The sequence below is a fragment of the Notamacropus eugenii genome, chromosome 4 (assembly GCF_028372415.1).
Source record: "Notamacropus eugenii isolate mMacEug1 chromosome 4, mMacEug1.pri_v2, whole genome shotgun sequence".
Classification (NCBI taxonomy): Eukaryota; Metazoa; Chordata; class Mammalia; order Diprotodontia; family Macropodidae; genus Notamacropus; species Notamacropus eugenii.
Genome location: NC_092875.1, coordinates 28,572,177 through 28,592,688, shown reverse-complemented (window position 1 = coordinate 28,592,688; position 20,512 = coordinate 28,572,177). Strand labels below are relative to the sequence as shown.

The following is a 20,512-nucleotide window of genomic DNA, read 5'->3' as shown; positions in this document are numbered from 1 at the left end:
GAGGCTGGATTTGAACCAGCATTCCATCCATGGTTCTACTTCATTGTTTACTCCATGTAGTTTGGCTTTAGGAGGTCATTTCATGTTTGTTGAACTGAATTGATTACAGATATAGACAGGATGGAACCTCAGAAGAGCCAGCCTTTCATTTTTACAGACGAGGAGACTGAGGCTCAGAGAAGGGAAATGATTCAGCCAGGGAGCAGCAGAGTCTGACTCTAAGGAGTTAGGACTTTAGATCCTAGAATCCCCTAGGGGTGTTCCCAAGCCTCTTTAAGTACGAGTCTTTGGGCAGCTAAGTGCTAAAGTGGATGGAGCACCTGCCCTGGAGTCAGGAGGACCTGAGTTCAAATCCAACCTCAGACACTAGCTGTGTAACCCCGGGCAAGTCACTTAACCCCTATTACCTAAAAACAAGTCACACCATAATGGTGTTGGCCCCGGGGGAATCGGTGTCAGAGGAACTGGACTTAAATTTGATTTTGATGGTTTCCTACCGGTGAGACTTAGAGCAAGTGACATCACCTTAGTTTCCCCTCTGTAAAACAAGGAGGGGGTTTGCAAAGATAGCCCCTCCAAGTCCCTTTGAGTTTTAAATCCAGGATTCTATGAAATGGGTCCAACTGCTGATGCCACCAAGGGAGACTCTAGGCTAGGGCAGAATGAGTCCAATTCTGAGGCTCCCAGAGAAACCTCTGGCTGGGAGCCTGAGCCAAAGTTCTCAGTACCAAATCCGGACCCAATGAGCCCAGAGCTCGGAGTGCTAGATCACAGCTAACCCACATGTGGAGCACTAGAGGAGGGCAGGAAAGTCCTCTTCACAAACAGTTCTACATGACATCCTATCTAGACCAACTATCCAATTTTACAGATGAGGAAATTAAACACCATAGAGGTGAAGGGACTTACCCAAGGTCAATACAGATTGTAAGTAGGCAAGGTGTGACTCCAGAGTCATCCTAGCTCACGTCCAATAGACCCTCCCCGTTTCCAGGCCATGACTGGTAGATTGTTGAGAACCCAGAACTCACCCGACTCCACCTTTTACCACTTCCTTCCCTCTACCCCAGCTCTCCCCCCACTCTCTCCCAGAGGACTTTCAGCAGTGGAGAAAAACACAAGACTGTCCCAGGTGTGATTGTTACCCCTCCCAGAACACAGGGACCTCCGGTGACTTCATGGGAGACCTTTGGGAGAACAGATAACCCCCTTTCAATATTGTTCTCTCCAGTTAAGGTCATCTGCCTTCAAACAAAGGATTTGTTTGTCATTGTGGCTTTTTTAACGGCTGGCTCACTGGAAGCAATCACCTGTCTTTTTACTTTGGGAACATAATTTGGAAAGGTTAAAAAACTTCAGGCTGAGCCAATGGCTTAGCTCCAGGAGTCCTTCCCCAGAAGCCTTCTCTCTGGTTATCCTAAGGGCAAGGGAAAGAGCTCTCACTGAATCTGGAGTTAGAGCATCTCTCCTACGTCCCACCTGGTGATTCTGGATGAATCATGTGCATCTCTTTACCTGGTTTCCAACTGTGCTAAATAATAATGACTTACCCTCACATGGTATTTGAAGTTGTTTTCACAAGGCATTCATACATCAAAGAGCAAGCATTTATTGAGCACCTAGTGTATGCTAGAGCAGCCAGGTAGGGCAGTGGCTAGAGCACTGGGCTTGGAATCAGGAAGACTGATCTTTCTGCATTCAAATCTCACTTCAGACACTTACTAGCTGTGTGACCCTGGATAAGTCACTTCACTCTGTTTGCCTCCGTTTCCTCACTGGTAAAATGAGCTTCAGAAGGAAATGGCAAATGATATCTGTTAAGAAAAGGGGTCACAAAGAGTTGGACACAACTGAAAAATATCTCAACAACTGTGTTCTAAGCTATGATTCTGCCTTTCTTTGTATATCAGTCCTTAGCTTAATGCCTGGCACATAGTAGGTGTTTAACAAATGCTTGCTAAGTGACTTACTGACTAGATGCACAAAGACAAAAATGGAATAGTTTCTTCCCTCAGGTAGCTTGTCCCATTTTACATGTGAGAGAACTGAGGCTCTGAGGGGTAAGTATCATGGTGTCAGAGGCATGACTCAAATCTGGCCTCAGACTCTTACTGTGTAACTCTGGCAAGTTTCAGCCTCTCTCTGCCTCAGTTTCCTTATCTGTAAAAAGAAGATGATAATAGTCCCAGGGTTGTTGTAAAGATTAGATGAAATAATATTTGCAAGTCAGTGTGCAAAGGGCTATATAAATGTTTGTTGCCACCATCATCATCATCATCCAAACCTCAAAGGATCCTAGATCTTGGGCTAGAAGGGATGTCAGAAGCCACCTAGCTCAAACCCCTCATTTTTACCAAGGAGGAAACCAAGGCTCAGAAAGTTGAAATGACCTGCCTGAAATAAATACCAGAGGCCAGCTTTGAAATCTCGGTCTTCTTTGCTTCGTGGTGAATGCATTCATTGTCTATCCTTCCTTCAAGAGTTCCACCTTCTGCTCCAGGCCTTTCCTCATTCCATCCCCAGTAGTTAGAACTCTCTCCTCAAGATGAAAACATGTTGGGATTTGGAGGCAGAAAATTCACATTCCAAACCTAGCCTTACCACTTACTACCTGTGTGACACCGGGCAAATCAGTTCATTACTCTTGGCCTCAGTTTCCCCATTTGTAAAAAAGGGGGGATTGGATCATATGACCAACTCAAGGCTTATGATTCTATGTATATACTTTTTATTTCTTTACTTGTGTACATGTCGTATGTCCCACCTATAATAATAATATACATTATATGATAATAATAAATAGTGCATTTATATAACACTCACTATGTGCCAGGTGAGCTAAATGGCTCAGTGGATAGAGCCCTGGGCCTGGAGTGAGGAAGATCTCAAATACTTACTAGATGTGTGACCCTAGGCAAGTCACTTAACCTCTGTTTGCCTTAATCTATTGGAGAAGGGAATGGCAAATCACTCCAGTATCTTTGCCAAGAAAACCCCACAGACAGTATGGTTCATGGGGTCACAAAGAATTGAACATGACTGAACAGTAACAAACATGCCAGTTGTTTCATGGTTATCTCATTTGATCCTCACAATAACCCTGGAGGTAGGTGCTATTATTATTCCTGTTGGGGAAACTGAGCTCAAGTGACTTGCCCAGGGTCACACAGTTAGTAAGTATCTGAGGCTGGATTTGAACTAAGGAAGAGGAGTCTTCCTGATTCCAGACCTGATGCTTTGTGCACTATGGGGCCACCTAGCTGCCCTTCGAATGGAAGCTCACTGAGGGCAGGGATTGTATCATTTTTGTCTTTGTAGCCCTAGCATCTAAGCTAGTGAGTGATAGTGAATGCTTGTAGGATTGATTTAGGAGAGCAGCTAGCATCCTCCTCACTCTAAATTCCCTCATTCCATCCTCTAGTCCTGCACCCTTTCTCTTCTCACTCTCTCTCTGCAAAGTCAACTCCTTGGAGAAGTCTCTTGTCTTTCCAGGGTAGTAAGCAGAGCTGACTCCAAAGATATCTGATCTCTGTGAATTTGAGGAACCTGGGCTAAGCCCTTAAAACATGACTGAGTGAGTGAATGGGTGAGTGTGTGAATGGGTGTGTGAGTGGCTGGGTGGGTGGGTGGGAAGGACAGGAAGGTTCAGAAATCCCCTGAAAAGGTACCATGATTGGGATTAAGTCCCCAGACTTGGCAGTCTTCACTTTTGGTTCAGTTAAATTCCATACAGCATTTTGGGGACTGTTGCCCAATGAAAGGCACCCCAGGACTCTAAAGCAGCTCAAGGGGATCTAATTGCTGCTGATCAGCAGAGCTAGGACAGTGTTGGCACAGATGGACAATGGGAATGACGGAGACAGTATGGCGGAATGGAAAGAGGCTGGGGTTTGGTGCTTGTGAGCTGGGTGAACAGGATGAATCTTGCATCCTCAGTGTCATCATCTATAAAATGGAGGTAGGAGGGGCTTAGATGAGCTGATATCTAAGGTTCCTTCCAGCCTTAAGATTCTTCAAGCTATGCACTGGGACCCAAGTCTCACCAGCAGGTGATCCTGAGGAAAACCAAATTAGATGACCCCTGTCCTTGGCAGTCCTTGGTGTCCTTCTCTGAGGAACTGCCCTCTCTCTTTTACTGACCCATTTCTTCTCATGAGTGTGAAACTACTTAGCATAGTCCTGGGCTGCCTTTGCAGGCTAACCTTCCCCAGATACACCACACATGCTGACCCTTTCCAGACCAGCTCTCCCTTCCCTGAATGGAAAGACCTTGACTTGGGAGTCAGGAAGCTTGTGCTCCCTTCTTTGTAAAATTAAGACATTAGGAGCTTCTTGGGCCTCAAGATAAGACATGCTCCAGGATCCAAGTCTAATTTTCAAGGGGAGAATTAAAAAAACAAAAACAAACCATGCTTCCCAGAAGGCTTCACTTCTCATTCCCCTTACATTTCCCTAAAGAATCAATGACAGGCAAGCCAGAAGTGAAACTACCTTAATCTCAACCCAAGAGAGTCAAGATGGCCTGTACTCCTCTTTGTCAAGCCAGGCACAAGGGCCAGGCTTGGTGGTGCATGGGCTCTGAGGGTCAGAGAGTTCATCAGGCCTGCAGTCTGTGGAGGCTGGCACTGCTGCTGGTCTGAAGGGTAGACTCAAGCAGAGAAAGCTTGAAAAGTTACAATAAAACTGGCACAAGCCTCTCTCTCACTCACCAATTCATTCACTCACCCACCCACTCTCCCACTCACCCACTTTCCCACCTACCCACTCACTCACCCACCCACTCACCCACTTACCTACTCACTTTCACAACCTCTCACTCAATAATATAGGTTTCTGAGACTCTCAGGCAAATAGGATTTTACAGAATGTCTACTTTTTGAGGGCTTAGCCCAGGTTCCTCAAATACAGAGTGCTCAATAAAGTATTTGCATACTGCTTGATTAACTGATTAAAAATAAAAATTGGATTTTAATGGAATGACCATTCCAGCACCCCTCTTGATCTGCAGCTGGGTGATTCCACTCCTCAGCCCATGGACTGGGGAATGCCATGGTTAAGACCCTTCGGAGTAGCAAGGACCACAGGCATGTGCAGGTATTTGTATTTTTATCTCCAGTCAGTTGGAAGTGACAGAAGCTTCCTGAGTAGGGAGAGTGCCTTAATTACTCTTCTACCTTAAGAATATTATTCTGGCAGCTGTGAGGAAGATAGATTGACCTGAGGATGGGAGCTGGGGGTGGAGACTGGAGATGGGAAGACCAAATGGGAGCTGTTGTAATATTAGAGAGGAGAAATGCTGAGGGCCTGTGCTGAGAGTCCAGGCATGAGGTGGGTGATGAGTGGTGGGGCTTGTGCACAGAGAAAATGAAAGTAAGGAAAGAGATTGTTCAAGCAGAACTAGTACGCCATCATTCAAGAACATTTAATGGGAGGGTTAAGCCTGTATTATGCTGGGAAATAAAATACTTTAGGCTGTCATGCTTATCCTGTTTCATAAGAGAGTCCAGGACAGAGGTTGTCTTCGTATCCCTACTCCCTAGCATAATGCCTAGTATATAATGGGAGCTTAATAAATGCCCCCCCCCCCCCAATGAATTGAATGAAACTCTTAGATTTAGAGCTGGAAGAGGTCTTATAGAGGATGAAGCATAACCCTCTCATTTTAGAGGAAAAACTGAAGGCCAAGGGACAGAGGGATTGGCCAAGGTCACATAACTAGTAGCCAGCAGATCTGAGAGCTGAACCCAGGTCTTCTTGGATCTAAATCCAGTGTTCTTTCCTTGCTGACATACAGGTTATCGATTGATCGATTCACAAGCATTGATTAAGCTTGGCAGGATAGGGGTATAGTCCCTGCTCTCTTTAGGAGAAAACAACACATATACATTCTGGAGGGTGCCGGAGCCAGTGGAGTAAAACTGATAGTTAAATTTTCAATGCGAACATTTACTTATATGTTGGAAATTTTAAAATGCTACACATCAGGACATGATTTATTGTTTTGTGGATTACTAACTTAAGAAAGTGACAGAAAATGCTAACAATGCGTGTGTCATGTGTACATTTTTTCCCCAGAGATCTGGTTGTTAAACATTTACCAGGATACCCTCGCATATAAGTAATAATAACAGTTAACATTTACAAAGCACTTACTATATGTCAGGAGCTGTTCTATTACAATTACTATTTCATTTAATCCTTACAATAACCCTGGGAAGTAGGTGCTATCACTGCCCCCATTTTACAGATGAGGAAACCGAGGTAAACAGAGGTTAAGTGACTTGTCCAGGATTATTCAGCTAGTAAGTGTCTGAGGCCGGATTTGAACTCCGGTCCTCCTGAGTCTAGGGCCCATGCTCTCTCTACTACACCACCTAACTGCCCCAGCACTCAGCTTGAGAGAGATAACTTTGTTTTCTGAATTTTTTACTCAGAATTCTCCCCCTTCAGCAAGTCCCAGTTAACTTTCTGGGGCTTTTCATGAGTTCTGTGTATAGGCAGGCATTCCAGGATTCTGCCAACTGTCTGGTAAAACCCTTGTATGAGTGTGGGAGATTTTGCCCCCCAACCCCGGTGACATTGGGATTCAGCAGGCAGCACCACAGGACCCAGAGCCCGAAGGGCCATTAGAGGACAAAGAGTTCAACCCTCATTTTACAAAGGAGGAAACAGAGGCCCAGAGGGCAGAAATGACCTGTCAGAGGCCACCTAAGCAGTAAGTAGCAGAGAAGGAATTCAAATCCTCTGAGTCCAGTCTGTGTCTACTCTCTACACCATCACGTGTGTCTGTACAGTAGGCATTGGCAATGTGGCCAGAATGATGCCACCTAGCAGCCCCTTCTTCCACCCAGTGTAAATATCCTCAGAGACCTAAGTGATCTTCATCCAATCTGGTCTTTAGGGCTTTCACCATACAGGCTGGCCTAAACATTGTCCACTTTATTATCAACTTTCCTGAAATGGGGATGCCCAGAATGGAGCAGATGGAGTCTGGGCAGGACAGAATCTCTGTGTCTCCTGGGCACTATGGGGAGAGGGGGAGGGGAGGGGGACAGAGAGAGTGGGAGACAGAGACAGAGGGAGGGAGAGAGAAAGGAGAGAGACAGAGAGAGGGAGAGGAGAGAGAGACAGAGACAGAGAGGGAGAGGGAGGGAGGGAGAGAGAGGGGAGAAAGAAGGAGGGAGGGAAAGGAGAGAGACAGAGAAATAGTGGGGGGAGAGAGAGAAGAGAGACAGAGAGAGAGAGGGAGGGAGAAGGGTGGGGCTCAGTAAAGCAGTCCCTGCTTTCAAGAATTTAACATTGAAGGGAGGAATTTTTGGACTTGAGGCAAACATCCCAATGGCCCTTCCCCACTTCCCTGGCCAGAGCCTCCTCTTTAAACTCAACTTCCTGCATATGTCTTATTTTTACTTATTTATTTGCATTTTATCTGCCCATTTGAATGTAATCTCTTTGAGGGCAGGGACTTTTCTTGCTCTTTCTTGGCATCCCCAACACTCAGTACAATGCCTGGCACATAGGAGATTAGTGAACGCTCCTTACTCGGGGTAAGTGGTAGGAAGGGCACCCTCAGCTACAGTGGGCATCACCAGCCTGTATGGGGGGATGGTTCTGGACAGGAGACAAAGACCCAAGGACACCATGAAGCTGATGCTACAGTGTATATCCATCCCACAGCTTGGGTCCCATTGGCTTCAGTTTTGCCCTAGGAAACCCCATACCCAATCTAGCTGCTCCCCCACCCTTCTCTGGATCTCACTCCTACCTTTTTCCTCAAAGGAAAACAAGCATTGGCCAGTGGCCCTTCAAATTTCCCATCCTGAGGCATATTCTGGGCTTCTGGGAAATTCCTTGTCCTGGACCAAACTCCCGGGCACCCCATCTTCAGCTGGAAGGAAGCTAAAAGGAATTTCTCTTCTTCATTTGCTAATTCAAATCTTTGTCCTCAGAGAAATCCACTGACATTTCAGTAGAGATACAGAAGATCTGGTATCAGCACTCCTAGAAACCCAGCTTGCAGTAGCCATCTGTCCATACTCCAAGCCTCCACATAGTACATTTAAGCAGATCTACTTCCCCATAATTACATTAGGTGCTCTTTTCCAATAAGGACTCTTGACAGGGTCTGGGAGAGCTCAAAGTCCTCCTGCTGTGGGCGTCCAGTGACAGAAGCATGAGCCCTCATTAGACGCCCAGGCAAGGGAAGGCTATTGTCGAGGATGATGGAACTAGAGCTAAAAGGGATCTTAGAAACCATGGAGTCCAAAGACCCCATTTTACAGATGAGGAAATCAAGGTAAGGATTCCCTGACTGAACTGTTTACCATGTACCAGGCATAGTGCTAAGCATTGGGGACACAAAGAAAGGTCCCTGACCTCCAGGAGACACTATACAAATAACCACATACACAAATGATATAGACCATATGGACAGAAGGTAACCTTAGAAAGAAAGCACTAACAACTTATCCAACGTCACACAGTAAGTAGAAGATCCAGAATTCAAACTCACATCATAGGCTCATTGATTTAGAACTGGAAAAGGGCTTAGAGGTTATCTAGTCCAATTCTCCCATTTTACAGAAAAGGAAACTGAGATTCAGAAAGATTCAAAGCCCAGTTGTTATCCTCTCTCAACTCAACTTTCTTTCCCCACTGCCACACTGCCCCTAGGGCTTTGGTTTCAGTGATAAAAGCAGCAGAAACTCTGGAAGCCAAAGATACAGGATTCCCTCTTCCCTCTCACCTTGCCTTTGGTCACATCCAAAACAGCAAAATTCAACTACTCACGTGAAGGCAGAAAGCCTGAACCCTGAACCTTAGGGAAGGATCTGTCTTCATCTTACCTCTAAAAGATTACAATTTCTGGAGGTTTAGCGCTGCTATCCTTCCTCTTGAGCCAGTTGCTGGTTTAGAGATACTGACTGGTGAATGGGTAACCTGAATGCCCTGCTCTCTCTCCTTTGGAGATTCTGAGCTGTGCTCAACCCAGACAGGGTGAGGGTGACTCTGAGGGATAGCAGGCTTTTGCTCTGTGGCCAGTGGTGTCTTTTGGCACTTTTCTGGGGAGATGGAGCAGCAGGATCTGCCTGGCTGGTTTCACATTGTGATAGGCAGTTCAAGACTAGGAGTCAGGAGCCCTGGGTTCAAATCCTGATTTTGCCACTAACTAGCTGTGTTACCTTGGGCAAATCACTGAACATCTCTGGAGTAGTTTCTTCATCTCTAAAAAATGAGGGAGATAGATGAGCTTTTTTTAAATGTCTCTTTCAGCTCTAATAGTCTATGGAAATTGCCTGGGGAAATATGGAAAGTGTCTGGGGAAGTTTGTCATATCCTCAGTTTAAACAAATGTCATATTCCTAATCTTTACAGAGAAGAAAATGGGTGGGTTTGACTCAATCAATAAATCAGTGAGCATTTATTAAACTCCTACTGTGTTCCAGGCCCTAGAGTTACAAAGACCAAAGTTAAACAGTCCTGGAACTCAGTTCACGTTCTATTTGTGGAGTCAGTATGGGAACAGATAAGTATATAAGAAGTTACCAAATGCACAGAAGCAAAATCATACATTGGATTTTTTTGAGGGGGGTCACTAGAGAAGGTGGAAGGGCAGGGCCTAAGAAAGACGTCAGGTAGGAGGTAGCTGCTCCAAACTGGGCTTTCCAGTCCTTCAGCTAGGATCTATGGGCAGGCCTTGCTCTCAAGAAGACCTGGGTTTGAGTTTTGCCTGATGGTTGTGTGACCCTGGGCAAGTCACTTTCTTAGTGTCTCACGTAATTCTCCAAGGCTATACATTCTACAAGAGTGGTGATCTGTTGTGTGTTCATCCTTCCTTTTTGAAGAAGACCATGACATCAGATTGGTGGAGGGACTTCCCATACCAGGAATGTTCAACACGAATGACATTATCACAGGTCCTTATAAAGTAAGGAGTCAGTAAAGCTCAGAATGCTTGGCAGAGCTCAATGCTCCCCAGATTTTTACCTGCCTTTGGGTTGGTCATTATGATGCTCTATTGAGCTCATTCTCTCTGAAATAACTGAAAGCTCTTGGTCTTTTACAGAGATTGGTCATTGTCAGAGCTCCGGCCCCTGGGCATCTGGGGACAGCCTTGGGAAACCTCCAGGGGGGTGGAGTCACTGGCCTGGGAGGATGAGCTTCCAAAAATAGCTCAGTGGCTCTAGGAGAAAGCAGGAGTTCCAAAGGGACTGAGAAGAGTCGCAGTGAGGGACAACTTTGCGGATGGCAGATGTTCTGATAAGACTGGCTCTGAAAGGAGCCGGGTCACCTCTGTGGGGCTGTTTGATTCCTCCCTGCTGGGACTGAATTGTGAGCCAAGTTCAGCTTAGTGAAGGAGGGAACAGCAGCTTCTAACAGGACTCTCCTTCCCCCATCCTGGGCCTATTAGAAGCCTCCATCTGTCACTTCCTACCTGGGACACCTCAGTCGAATCCCTCCATCTCTCTGGCCTTTGGTTTCCTCCTCTGTAGCTGGCACACAGTAGGCGTTTAATGAATAATCAATTAATTGAGCCATAAATCGAGAGGGTTTTTCGCTGTACTAACTATCACTTTGGAAGTTTGTAGAGAACTTTACAAATATCTCATTGGAAACTCACAAAAATCCTGGGAAAGTGGTGCCACTATAATCCCCATTTTGCAGAGGAGGAAACTGAGGTAGACAGAGGTTTAAGTAATTTACTCAGAGTCCCACAGTCAATAAGAATATGAGGCCACATTTGAATTGGTCTCCCACTCTCCGAATCTGAACTCAAAACTTCCTGATTCCAGATTTATTGTTTTATTTACTAGGTAACTAGAGATATCCAGGGTCTCTCCCAGCTCTAATTTATCCCACCTAAATCTTGTCTGTACATAGTTGTTTTACCTTCTCTCCCATTCAGGGACTATAAACTCCCTGAGGACAGGCACATTTTTTAAAATCTTTCTTTGTGTCCCCAGGGTCTAGTACATAGTCAACTATAAATCTATGCAATCTTTCAAATCCCTCTTCAGCTGCCACCTCCCAAACAAATCCATGCCGGATTCCCCTTGGTTACTAGAGCTCTTCAAATGGCTTCATAGAACTTTGTATAAGTTACATACATGACTTGCCCAGAGAACTCCAAAAAGGGGAACTTAACCTCTGACTGAGGAACCAGGAGCTCCCTGGATCAATGAAATCATAGGTACCGACCAAACCTAAACCACTTTGTACATTGTGCAGGGGTGTAGAACCTTCAGCCTTGAAGTCACATGTGGCCCTCTAGGTCCTCAAGTGCAGCCCACACATCGAATCCTCCCTTCTAACTCTAGCACTCCTGTGTCTGGTATCCTATCAGTCAGTTGATTGGCTGATGTATCCACTCAATACAATGGATGCTTCGGCTAACATTTTAAAGTTTTCATGCACTTTGCATGTTGTTGTTCAGCTGTTTCAACTCTGTGACCTCATTTGGGGTTCACTTAACAAAGATACTGAAGTGGTTTGCTATTTCCTTCTCCAGCTCATTTGACACATGAAGAAACTGAGGCCAGCAGGGTTAAGTGGCTTGCCCAGCTAGTGAGTGTCTGGGGCTGGATTCTAACTCAGGTCTTCCTGACTTCAGGTCTGGTACTCTACCTTGCCAGCTAGCTGCCCTTAGCATATGTCATCTCATTCATATTCCCTGTGCCTAGACCAGTTCCAATAGGTGCTTGATAGGTGCTGGTTGATTGCCTGATAGACAATAGAATCAATACTGCTATCCTAGAAGTGCCCCTTCAAGGAAGCCAAGTTGTACGTCTCTCCTCCTTCCCCTTCTGCCCCCACTTTGGGGCTCTCTATCCCGGAGCTGCAAGCGCACGATAAGAAAACAGAAACCCTTGTACCAAGGAGCCCTTACCCCATCCCCCCTCACCCCAGGGATGGTGAAATAAGGAAGGAAGCTTGCCTTCGGCTGCCTTTGGTCTCACGAGCATGTCTGAAAACTAGGACCCTCTTTTAGAGAAAGGTTCCACCTCTTTGAAAGGGACAGCGCCCCCTCCAATGCTTGGACTTTATTTCTCCACGCCAGTAACTCAGAATGGAGCTGGGCATACCCTCAGTTTGTCAGCCAAGCCCACTCTTTGAAGAAGAGCTGAATGGCAAAGAGAACCCCAGAATCCTAGAACAGCCTCAGCAAAGGCCACCTAATCCAATCTCCTCATTTTACACAGGACGAAGCTGAGGCCCAGGGTGTCAAGGGACCAAGGATGGATTTGAACGCAGAGCCTCCCAGTCCACTGCCAGTGTCTGTCCCACTGTCCTGTAATTCAGGAAGGAATATGGAATATCTTTTAGCCAACTATTCATTCAGGGAAAGAAGATGACCAGTGGCTGGTCCCATGGCCATCAAGCTGTAGAGCTGAGCTTAGAATTTCTACGTTTTGGCTCGGACTCCAGGGCAGTCGGGAGGGAGCTGGGTTCGGATCCCACCTCCAACATTTATTAGCTATAGGAGCAGAAGCAATTCGCCATCAGCAAAATGGAAAATAATAATAAAGCTTGTAGTACCTGCCTCAGAGGCTAGTAGTTAAGATGTAACGTATGCAAGACATTTTGCACCTTGTGTCCTGAACCTGGCATTTTATGGGAAGGGGGAGGAAACTTCCTGGTGTGGAAACTCCCTCCAGTGATAGAGATTGCGAACCCAAAAGCAATGTGTCTGTAGTTCTTTTCTTTTTCGGGGGTGGGGGGTGGGGTGGGGGGTGGGGTTGTCGCCTTATTTCATCAGTGAGCTAGCACTCAGGCAGAAAAGCCGCTCATCTCCAACAGTTTGAGAGCTGCCAGGAAGCAGCCAGAGGTTAAAATATTTGCCCATAGTCAAACGGCCTCTTTGTGTCCAGGCTCCTCTTGGATCCAGACTTTCCGGACTTTCTGATCAAGCCCACCCACCCCAACACTTTGTCTTGCTCCAAATAGAACCCATTCCCCTAAAAGTGCTAGATAATGACCATCATTGTATTTGTTTAATCCTCGGTCCAGTCCTGAGACTTCCTCATCCCAGGGAGCTGGCTCTAGCGGCCCTGCCCGGTTCCTGAAACTTCTAGTCTCCAGGAGTTGTTTGGGGGCGCCGAGGGACTTAAAAGATTCACCCAGGGTCACGCGGCTAGTTTGGAGTAGGGGCTGGACTTGAACCCGGGACTTCCTGCTTTTGAGCCCAGGGCTCCATCCACTCCATCACACATCCTCTCTCCTAGTAATTGTCATTGTTGGCATTCCCATGACCACTTTTCTGGCACCGCTGAGGTCTCTCCGAATACCTCTTAACCTTACCTCCAGAATGGCACCTCTGTGCCCTTTTCTTCCCCCTTCTTCCCAGCCACGAGGAATGACAAGAAAGTAGATCGAGTCCAAGCAGTGAGAGCCCGCTCTGGGCAATAGCCCGGAACCCCAAGCCCTTGCCTAGAAGAAGGGGGAGCCCCCTGCCCTCGGAGCCCCAGTGGGCAGCCGGCCCAAGCCCCGGGGGTACTCACAACCAGTCTTGCCCACGAGTTCCCGGACCTCATCCGACATGGACTGGGCAGAGCCCATTCTTCCAGAAGGGAACTAGACGAGCAGAGGCTGCGCCGGCCAGGGACAGAGCTGGGGAGGAGCCCGCGCGGACACCCCGGTTCTCCACTGCCCTGGGAGGTCCCCAAGGTGGGCAGGGGAGCGCAGGTGCAGGCGGGGAAGCGCTCGGAGGAGAGCCCCTCGGTGCAGAACGCCCCAGCAGCAGCAGACCCCGCTGATTCTCCTGGCCAGCCGAAGCCAGCGCGGGTTCAGCACTGCAGCCCGGACTGCGCCCCAGCAGCCAGCCCCGCGGCCAGCGGGGAGGAAGCCAAGAGTTCTGTACGTGGAGAGAGGGAGCTCTGGCTAATATAGAGAAGGAGAGAGGCGGGCGGGCCCGTCCGCCGGGTCCAAGAGCCTGCCGTGTTCCCGAGACTGCAGGAGACCAGGAGGCGCAAACCTGGAGGTCAGAAGAGGCTCCGAACCCTCCTTGGGCGCTGCGTGGAGCCCGGCACCGCGGCTCTCTGCAGCTTCTGGTCCTGGGAAGGAGTTGGAAGTTGGGGGAAGGGGGTATCCTTTAACCTTTCCTTTTTCTAGCGTCCTAGCCCCATCCCCCCATCATATTTAAAAATGTTTAAGCTTTTAAAGTCCTGGCCTCTCACCGGATGATTGGAATGGGAGCCCGAAGCCAACCAAGAGAACATCGAATCTTACCCCCTCCTTCCACAGACGGGGAAACAGAGGCAGAGAAGCGGAGAGGAAAGCGTTCTGACTTTGGAGACCCAGGACCTGAGTTTGAATCCTAAGTCTATCACTAGTAATGGTGTGACCTTGGGCAAGTCCCTTCACTTCTCTGGACCTCAGTTGCCCCTCAGTAAAATGAGAGGGGGTTGGATAAAATGTGCTGTCACTTGGATTACAGATCTAGATTTAGGACTCTGGCAATCTGCCATCCACAATCTGGCATCAAAGCGACTTTCTACCTATGTAACCTTGGTTGGGCAAGTTACTTTTAAGAGAGGCAGAGAGGTAGACTGATACAGAGTGATTCTGGAGTCAAACCTTGGGGCTGTCACTTATTGTCCTGTGACCTTGAGCAAATCACTTCATCTGAGCCTCAGTTTCCTTATCTGTAAAGTGAGGGAGTTGAACTAGACAATGTCTAAAATTCCTTCTAGTTGTAAATGTAGACTCCCATGAAGCCCAGAGAGGATAAGTGGTTTGCCTGAAAGTGTCAAACTGGGGTCTTCTTCTCTACTCCTCCCCCTCCCCCCAGCTACCCATTCTGTGAAGAAGGCAATGTGGTATAATGGGAAAAACAGCACCAGCGTCTGGAGAACTTGGCTGTAGACCCAACTTTGTCACTGAGTAGCTGATTCCTAATTTTAAAAAAATTATATATATATGTACATATATATACACATGTATATATTAATCAATATTGTGCTATTATATATTATGTTGTATATATTAGGTATACTATATATGCTATATGTTATAGTATATTGTTAATTATTCTATTATTAATAAACACATACACACACATATATGTAGGAAGCTAGGTGGAATGAATGGAGTGCTGGACCTGAAGTCAGGAAGACTTCCTCAGTTCAAATATGGCCTCAGACACTTACTAGATGTGTGACCCTGGGTGAATCACTTGATTTTGTTTGTCTCAGTTTCCTTATTTGTCAACTGGAGCTGGAGAAGGAAATGGCAAAATTACTCCAGTATCTGCCAAGAAAACCCCAAATGGGGTCATAGAGTCAGATATAACTAACAACAATAACAAAAATATCGTATATATACATACATGTATACACATATATGTAAATGTATACACATGTCTATATTTTTATATGCGTATGTGTATACACACACAGAGGTTAGGAGTGGCAGGTGGAGTACACTGGACAGAACCCTGAATTGAGAGTCTGGGTTCGCTAATTCCACTACTTACTAGGGGAGTGACATTGCCTAAGTCTTTACCCTCTCTGAGCCTTGTTTCCTCATTTCTTGCTGAGTTGCCTGGACAACCAGTCGCCGGGTCTTGTTCCTCCTGGCTCTCTGATCGCTTGCCTCTAGCCCCTTCTCACATGACAGCTAGCCTGTTCTTACCTGGAGTATTACAGGCTGCAGCAGCCTCCTAATGGAGTCCCTGCTTCCCTCCCTTCCCTCTCCAATTCATCTCACAACTGCTCAAACAGGCGTCCTCATTTGTTTCGCAGAGCACTTACAAAGCTATTGTCTTTCTTTTTTTAAAAAAAAAATTGGGGTAGGGTGGAAGGATAAATGATTATTAACTGAAAAATGAAATAAAATGAGGAAATTGGCAAAAAAAAAATCTTATTGGCTACAATCAAAGCTAGAACTGGAAAAAAAAATGGGCTGTTTATCAGATATACACTTAATATTCAATGCCATGTGTGGTTTCCTGATGAAGAATTAAAGAACACATGTCAAAATCTGATAAGTGCAATGCCAAATTGTGTAAAACAAGGCATTGTAGCAAAAGAGGAGGTATTGCATGTTAAAAGTATTTTAAAGAGGTATTAAAAATAATAGTTTTCCCAAAGCATAGATCTGACTACGTCACCCCCCTGTTCAAGAGGATCCAGTGACTCTCTCTTGCCTCTAAACTCTTCTGGCGTTTAAAGATCTGTATACTTCAGCCACTTTTCCAGACACATTGAACATGATTCTCCTTCATACACTCTAAATTTCAGCGCAAACAGCCCACCTCCTGTCTCCTTCACCCAACATTCCATCTCCATCCCCATTCTTTGGCTCAGACTCTCTTTTTTTCCTGGAATACATTCTTTTTCTCTGACTTATAGGATTCTAAAATCCTTTCAGAGTCATCTCCAGGAAGCCTCTCCTGATGCACCAAGCTGGTAGTGCCCTCTCCCCTGGTAATAACCCTGTATCATTTTTTTGAGCAAATATTTGTTTTTCTGTATGCATTTAGAGGTAAGTAGATGGCACAGTAGACAGACAACTGGAGCTGGAGTCAGGAAGACCTGAGCTCAATTTCTGACTCAGCTACTATCTGTGTGAACCTGGACAAGGTGCTTAACCTCTGCCTCAGTTTCCCCATCTATAAAATGAGAATATTAATACCTACATCTTAAGGTAGTTGTTGGGGGTCAAATGAAATAATACTGTAAAGTGTTTACAATAATATTTGTAAAGCAAAGCACTACATGAATGCTAGCTCTCAGTCTTTACCACTATGCCTTCCCCAATAGAATATAAGTTCCTTGAGACCAAGTACTATTTTGTTTCCTCAGTGACTAGTGCAATTTGGCACATAGCAGCCACCTCATGTGTGTGTACATGTATGTGTGTGTGTGTGTGTATACCTGCAAAGGAATAAATGAATGAATGAAAGTTTGCCTCAGTTTCTCCATTAGTTTCTCAGTTTGCTTTAATTATCCTCATTCTATAAAATGTGAGGATCAAATGAGTTAATAATTATAAAGGGCTTAGCACAGTGTCTGGCACGTGATTGGTTGGCTGGTTTTAGTGCTTCATTCTCAAAGAGAACCAAAATGACATCACTAGGTTGGAGTCAAGGTACGGTGTGTCTGACTATGGCTGATCAGACCCAATGGAGCCTGGGATGCTCTACCACAGGTTGGGTACAAGTAGTCCCATATGATCATTTGGAGTGGAGATGGCTCTAAATTTGTGCATCTCATGCTTCTTTTGAGCTACTTCAATTCTACTTTGCTCATAGAGGACAGAACTTTCTTTGATGTGGACATGCCATGTTGAGTGTGCCAGTATCTCCCATGTCACACAATCAATTCCAAAGTTCTCCAGAAAAATCTTGAGAGTGTCTTTGTTTTGCTTCTTTGGACCTCTGTGTGATCACTTGCCTTGTATGAGCTCTCTGTAAAATAGTTTTTTGGGCAAATGTATGTTTGGTCTTCAAACAACATGGCCAGCCCAATGGAGTTGTGTTCTCTGCAGTAGAGTTTGATCTGACCAAGGATTTTGATGCTGTCAGTCATGAGAGCAGGGTGGAAAACGGTAGCAAAATGTGGTCGTCAGTCAGTTTTACGAGACCATGCTTGCCCAGAGATGCTCTTGTGCTTTCCCAGTCACCAGCGGCAAAGAGGCAAGGAGTAAGTGTAGTGAGGCAAGGTTGTATGCTTGTTCCCATGTATTTTAGCAATGATGTCAGACGCTTTGAGTGAGGACTAAAGATCAGCTATCAAACTGATGGTAATTTATTTATCTATTTCAAAAAGGCTACAAGCAAGACTAAAGTGGAGGGAGAATTGGTGAATGACTTTTGTTTGCAGATGATTGTGCATTCAGTGTAGTTTCTGAGGTGGAGATGCAACAGAGTATGAATCAATTCTCTCTGCTACTTCTGCTAATTTTGGCCTGACAATTAATACCAAGAAAACAGAGGTTCTCCACCAGCCAGCACAACACCATACGTGGAACCTTGATTGATAACAAATGCAGAAATATTGAACTCAGTGGATAAGTTTGCTTACCTTGGCAGCATACTTTCTAGGGATGTCCACATATATAATGGGGTTGACTCATGTATTGCCAGGCCTAGCTTTGGGAGTTTGGGAGGCTCCAAAGAAAAGTTTGGGAGAGAAGAGACTGACTACCAAACTGAAGGTCTAGATAGCCATTGTGCTGACCTCATTGTTGTCTGCCTGTGAAAGATGAACAGTCTACCAGTGCCATGCCAGGGAACTGAATCACTTCCATTTGAATTGTTTTAGGAAGATTCTGAAGATTACCTGGCAAGATAAGGTATTGGAAATTGAGGTCCTTACTCCATCTGAACTGTCAAGCATTTAAGTCTACTGGCACATAGTAAATGTTAAACAAGAGTTAGCTATTATATGAGTCAATTGAGAGAATTAGCCTAGAGGATTTCTGAGGTCCTTTCTAGCTCTAAGTCTGTCATCTAAGTAACAAGGAGGACATTCTCCTTTGATATTGGCCTTTGGAGGTGCAGCTCTCAGCCCCAAGCGGAGCTGGTCAGTAGGAGAGCCCTAACTGGCTGAACCAATAGCAGGCCTGGGAGGCTGGACAAGCTTGAAAAGAAGTTCAAGACCAAAGCTGGTCACCTCTGGTGCTAGTCAGGGCTTCCCTGACCTTCCAAGGCATCTACAAGCTGCTGACCAAGCTCATCATTGCCCGCACTTGCTGGGAATTCTATTTTTATGACTACTCATTTATTTTTATTGGTTCCTGGGATTTTATTTTACTAAATTATTTAAAAAATCAAATGAGTAACTGATGGGGCTTTTAAGCTACCTCCTCCATACTGCCCCTCTCCCCTGGGAACTACCAGCCAGAGAGACTTTGAGGTGCTTCTGGAGAGCAACTTTGTTGAAGTTCCCAAGGCTGGAGGGCTGGGGTAGGGGATCTTCACTTTTTTATCTTTATTTACTCTGAGATATCCTGGATGTGTGTGTGTGTGTGTGTGTGTGTGTGTGTGTGTGAAAAGGTGGGGGGAGGGGGTAGTTAGGAAACAAACGTTTTGTGCCAAAGACAAAGGAAAGTGATATCCACTTGAGCTCCAGGCTATCCCAGCACTGGGTCTAGAAGTAGGAGGACCCTGGGTTCAAATCCAATCTTAGACACTTATGCGCTGTGTGACCCTGGACAAGTTACTTCACCGCGGTCTGCTTCAGTTTCCCATAAGTAAAATGAGGATAATAAGAGTACCCATCTCCCAGAGCCATTGTGAAAGTCGAGATCATTGTAAAGTGCTTTATAAAGGCTTCATCCCTTCTTCCTCTCTTTGTATTGAATTGGAAAGTGACCTCTACATCCATGCCAGCAGAATTTGTCAGATTCCGTTCTCTTCCCTTCTTAGTATCTGAAGACAGAGGAGTCTTAATTTAATTGAACAAGCTTTTATTAATTGGCTGATATGAGCTAGGCACTTTGGCCTATGACAAAATGACAAAAACAGAATTTATTGAGTGTGACAGGATTTAGTGCTGAAAAGGACCTCCCTGTGAATGGGAAATATTTCCCCTTGTACCATTCCCAGAAAGTGGTCATCCATCTCTGCATGAAGCCTTCTAGAGAGCCCCCCCCCACACACACCTGTACAGGCAGCTCATTCCACTTTGAGGCAGCTCTCATTGTTAGTCAATCAACAAACATCTATGAAGCATGGCTTTACTATCTGTGCCAGGTACTGTGCTAAGTGCTGGGATACAAAGAAAAGCAAAAGTAGACTCTGTTCTCAACAAACTCACAGTCTAATGGGAGAAACAACATGCAAATAAGTAGGCACATTATTAGGGAAGCTTGTCTTTGCTTAGAAGGCTGAAGATATCTTTTTCTAACATCTACCCATTTTTCCTATTTGTACCCTCAGGGACCAAGAAGACATGTTTCATCTCCTTTCACAAAATGAATGAGGGCAGAGACTATCTCACTTTTGTTTTTGTAACCCCATCCCCTAGCATGATGCTTGGCACATAGTAAGTGCTTAATAAATGCTTGTTGATTGAAACCAGTTTTATGTTCCCCCAAAGCTTTCCCTTCTTCGGGCTAAACTAAACGTCCCCAGTTCCAAGGTGATCTAATCCACTCATCTTCGTTTTACAAGTGACTTTGGAGGATCGGTGTCAGGGGGAACAAGGAGATCTCCTAGGATAAAACAGGAGAGGAATAGCAAAGGTCCCTTCAGTCAGTCACTCAGTCACTTAATCAACCAGGTCTTGCTTGCTTTACAAAGATGGGCAAAGACACATCTACTGGTCTCGTGTAGAAGTAGGGGACGGGGGTTGCAGCAGGAGGAAAAACCAAGGAGATAGCTCTCAGGACTATTAGATTTTTAAATCTTCAAGGAGGTGACATTTCCCACTGTCGAAGGCTTTGTCTCCCCCAAATCCCTCCTCCTCCCCCAGAGCAAAGGGGCCACCATCTGTAGGTTGAATGAAATGAAGCTGCCTGGGGCCAGTTTCTGCTCTTTGGATGACTAACCTGCCACCAATTCCTTGCC

The 20,512-nt window shown here is 45.7% G+C and overlaps 1 protein-coding gene across 1 annotated transcript in view; it reads right to left on the bottom strand.

The window, feature by feature from the left end:
- TESC (tescalcin) overlaps nt 1–14,059 on the bottom strand; it is a 57,717-nt gene extending 43,658 nt beyond the window's left edge. Inside the window, exon 1 of the mRNA XM_072600330.1 lies at nt 13,500–14,059. Within this exon, the coding sequence (XP_072456431.1) occupies nt 13,500–13,557 (58 nt within the window). The 5' untranslated portion in view covers nt 13,558–14,059. The remainder of the gene's footprint in view (nt 1–13,499) is intronic.
- Nucleotides 14,060–20,512: the final 6,453 nt, after the last annotated feature.